Source organism: Cyprinodon variegatus, unplaced genomic scaffold (assembly GCF_000732505.1).
Source record: "Cyprinodon variegatus isolate N-32 unplaced genomic scaffold, C_variegatus-1.0 Scaffold110, whole genome shotgun sequence".
In the NCBI taxonomy this organism is placed as follows: domain Eukaryota; kingdom Metazoa; phylum Chordata; class Actinopteri; order Cyprinodontiformes; family Cyprinodontidae; genus Cyprinodon; species Cyprinodon variegatus.
The window spans coordinates 930,580-934,724 of NW_015150563.1; the positions used below are offsets into that span (position 1 = coordinate 930,580).

At 52.7% G+C, this 4,145-nt stretch overlaps 1 protein-coding gene across 2 annotated transcripts in view; it reads right to left on the reverse strand.

The window, feature by feature from the left end:
• Positions 1-6: 6 nt before the first annotated feature.
• The window catches only part of LOC107084882, a 24,220-nt gene continuing 20,081 nt past the window's right edge, over positions 7-4,145 (reverse strand). For both annotated transcript variants that reach the window (XM_015374940.1, XM_015374939.1), the window contains 3 exons: positions 3,257-3,365; positions 1,162-1,416; positions 7-1,092 (listed from right to left, as the gene is read on the reverse strand). In XM_015374940.1, coding sequence (XP_015230426.1) covers positions 536-1,092; positions 1,162-1,416; positions 3,257-3,365 — 921 coding nt within the window. In that variant the 3' untranslated portion in view covers positions 7-535. The remainder of the gene's footprint in view (positions 1,093-1,161; positions 1,417-3,256; positions 3,366-4,145) is intronic.

The window sequence follows — 4,145 nt, forward strand, 5'->3', positions numbered from 1 at the left end:
AACGGTTACCATGGAGAAAGTCAGCGTGATTACCGTGGAAACAGAGTCAACGGTTACCATGGAGACAGTCAGCGTGATTACCGTGGAGACAGAGTCAACGGTTACCTTGGAGACAGTCAGCGTGATTACCGTGGAAACAGAGTCAACAGTTACCATGGAGACAGTCAGCGTGATTACCGTGGAAACAGAGTCAACGGTTACCATGGAGACAGTCAGCGTGATTACTGTGGAAACAGAGTCAACGGTTGCCATGGAGACAGTCAGCGTAATTACTGTGGAGACAGAGTCAACAGTTACCATGGAGACAGTCGGCGTGATTACCGTGGAAACAAAGTCCCCGGTTACCATGGAGACAGAGAAATCGGTAACTAATAGAGCTTGGGTTCATAAAATGAATGCTGTTAATTCTGATCGGGTCTGATCCGCTCCGGTCCAGTTTGCGGTCTGATACAATAGAGGAAGGAATCGTTGTTGAGCCTCCAGTGGATCGGAGGGATCTGCAGTCCTGGAGTGTCCAGCTCGGCTGCGCTTCGACTCAGCTGGGGGAGTTTCCTCTCAGGCCCAGTGGAACTAGCCTCGGCATCGGCCTCCAGGCCACGCCCCCTCCGACCGAAGAGCCGTCATTTGTGCTGAGTCCTTCTGCCTTGGCCGCTCCCACCTTCATGTGCAACAGAGGGGGCGGGGTCAGGACACCTTCGCAGGGAGCCTCTGGCCGAGGGGCAGCCCGTCTCCGTTCCTCGGAACCACCGGGGTTAACCTGTGGGCTGCCCTGGTCTGCTGGCGTTACCGTGGTAACAGTCTGCTGGTTGAGAAAAACAATTTCGCTGAGAAGGGACGACAGGCTCTGGTTGTCCGAATCGGATCTGGGTTTTGGCCCAGCAGATGGTCCATGCGTGGTCGGAGCAGAGCTCTGAGAGGTGTTGGGACCGAGGGGCCCAGCTGCACCCGGGTTCTGGACGGTGGCCCGGCTGCATTCCTTGGGGAGCTGCAGAACCGTGGCTGCAGCTGCAGAAAGTGGCGGCTGCTGCTCCGGGCGGCGATGCTGTGTACTTTCTGGATGAACGGCAACGGGCACAGGGTCTGACTTCAGTTCTGAGGACAGAAACACGGATGAGAAAAGCCACCAGAACCCCAGATAAAGCACTGAGTGCCGCCTCTTACCTTCTGCCTTCAGGGACGCAGATTGACGGCGGCTCCGGGACAGAATGTTGGGAATGGTTCTGGTCCGCTTCCTCACTTCAGAGAATCCATGCAGAGGAGGCTCAGAGTCGGACAGGGGGACGGTAGGCTGCAGACGGACAAAGGCAGGCTGACCTGAACCCTGACAGGGAGGCGTCCATCGGGTTTCTGACGGGGCGACACGACAGGCTGCCTCAGCTGGAACCTGACTGGCCGTTTGCTGCTTCTCCTCCGTCTCTGCAAACAAAGACAAAAAAAGTTCCCAGATTTGAAACCAGACTTTAACTGGACCCGTTTCCATCATTGAGAACAGAACATAGTCCAAGCCTACGGAGGTTCGACCCGCTGCGCTGATCAGGTTCTGTTTCCTAACCATCACTGTCAACGGAACCGGTTTAAAAACAAAAGTTACGACTGTAACTAAGGTTCCATGAATCCCTGATGACCACCAGAGGCGGTGCTTAAAGCATGAATGATCCCTCTTGCGCTTGCACAGCTCGAGAATCTTATACCAACATAGTCACGTATGACCCCCGGTGACACCAGTGAGCCAATATAATCACGTAACGACAGCTCAGTCCCTTATTCTCCTCACAAAAACACGATGATTCTGAGGGACCGAACGCTCTGGCGGTCATCTGGGGAACCGTAGTTAAAAGTCGTAACTTTCATTCTATTTCATCCCTACTGACCGCCAGAGGCGGTGCTTAAAGCACGGATGACGATTACCAACAGAGTCCTGAAGAATCACATGCAGAAAATAAACAACCCGAAAACATGCCCACCTCACTGGGAAGATGGATGAAGCCACCTTAGGAAGAAACGCCACATTAGGCCAGAGAGTAACACCAGAACCAGCCGGGTTCCAACGGCAGCTGGACTAGTGAACAGACAAAGCATGTAGCTCACCCCCCCCCGCTTCGCCGAGGCCATGGCGAGGAGAAAAGCTGTCTTCTTTGACACACACTCAAGGCTTGGCTCTGCCAATGGTTCAAAAGGAGGAGAGCGCAGAGCAGTGAGGACAAGAGAGAGGTCCAACGCAGGCACAACAGGGCATGTTGGAGGGTGCAAACATCAGGCACCTCTCAGAAACAAGGAAACATCCTTGTTACGACCCACCGTTTCACCACCGAATGCCAGCAAGAGATGGCAGCAGCATAAACTTTCAGAGTGGATGGAAAGCGACCTTTAGAAAGTAGTGCTTGAAGGAGGGTTAAAATAACAGAAACAGGACAGTGTACAGGGTCCTCATGTCTTTCCTGACACCAGCGGCTAAAAGCCTTTCCCTTATGGGTGTACACCAATGGCAGCTGGTGCCCCTCCTGAAAGACCCTCAGGAGGTTGGGCCTATCAGGCGAAGTGGTGGAAATGCATAGAGCAGCGCCCTCGGCAAGTCGTGCGACAGCGCATCCTGACCTAGAGGACTGGCACTGTCTGCCAGGGAGAACCAAAGCGGGCAATGGGTCGTCTCTTGGGATGCAAATAGATCTACGGCTGCTCTTCCGAACTTCTCCAAAATAGCTCCCACTACCTCTGGCTGGAGCCTCCACTCCCCCCGGTGGTGGACGCCCCCGAGATAGGATGTCGGCCGGGACATTCTGCACACACTGGAATGTTGGCAACTCACAGAATGGCGGGAGGGACAGGAGGGATGTGTTTGGAGACGAGCAGCAGGATTCTGAAGGCAAAGGACGAGTGAGTTCAGAACAAAGCTTGGATGATCGTCTCCAGGTCACCTGCTTCGCTTTGAGAAAGCAGCTGTGAGGAGACCTAGCTGACTGGACCTGGAACCAGAACCTGGATGGATCCAGATCATTCAGGTTTGGAGGAACATCCGTTTGCTCCATCAAAGCCGCCTACAGCGCTGACATCACCGTCACATGACCCAACAATCAGCACATGACCAACCTCAACAGCAATAAATAGTGGCTGTTAACCTGGAGAAGAACCAGAACCAGAACTAAAAGGTCCAAACAGGTTCTGTAATCTGAGATGCAGTCAGTCAGTCTACAGAACAGGCAGTCTGGACGCCTAGAACCCGACCCTGATCAGGTAAAGTCATAAAATGCTGTCTGACCCGATGTGCTGCAGACGTCCTGGATGCCTCCATCCTCTTGTTTGGAGACGCTCTGGGAGAACCGCAGACTCTCCGCCTCTGATGGAAGCTTCTGGACCTCCTGAGGAACCTGGAACCACAAACAGTCTGATCAGGGGAAGATCTAGAGACGCAGCTCTGACTCTGTGAACTCTAACCAGGCTGTTAAACGGCCTGCTATAGCAGCAGGAAGCAGAACTGTTCCCAGCTTCTGGTTCCTTCATGAAGGAAAGGCTTCACTGTAGATATTTCTCTGCTAGACAGAGCTATGGGCTCAGCTTCTACTGCAACTAAATGGATGTTCTCTCCTTCATCCTCGGACATGAAACCTGGCTTAGAGTTCGTCTGATTAACCGTTTCCTTCCCAGACAGAGCCGCCTGTGGAGCTAGCTTACCGTTAGCTTTTCTAACATAGAAAGTCCTAATAGATCATTGCTTCTATGTCTGCTTCTGTCTCCTTGAACCCCAGTCGGCCTCAGCAGATGGCTGCTCACACTGAGCCTGGTTCTGCTGGAGGTCTTCCTGCTAAAGGGGAGTTTTTTTACTCTCCACTGTCGCTACCAGCATGCTTAGTGTGATGGATTGCTGAAGAGTCAACATCTCCTGCCTCTATCTGCTCATCCAGGAGAGAATCCTGCAGAGTTAGTGACTGAACTAAATCAGCTGGTTCTACTTAGACAGAAATGTGGAACCTTTAATCCACAGCAGAACTTGGCCTTTGGGTTCATATCATGAACCTGGACTTTAAAGAGCTCTAGGTTCCTCTGTGACAGTTCTGGCTGCGATGGTCCAGACCAAGCAGTAGAACTAGGGGTGTAAATCACATCCATCATGGCGATTCGATTCAGTTTCGATTTCCCGACCCAACGAT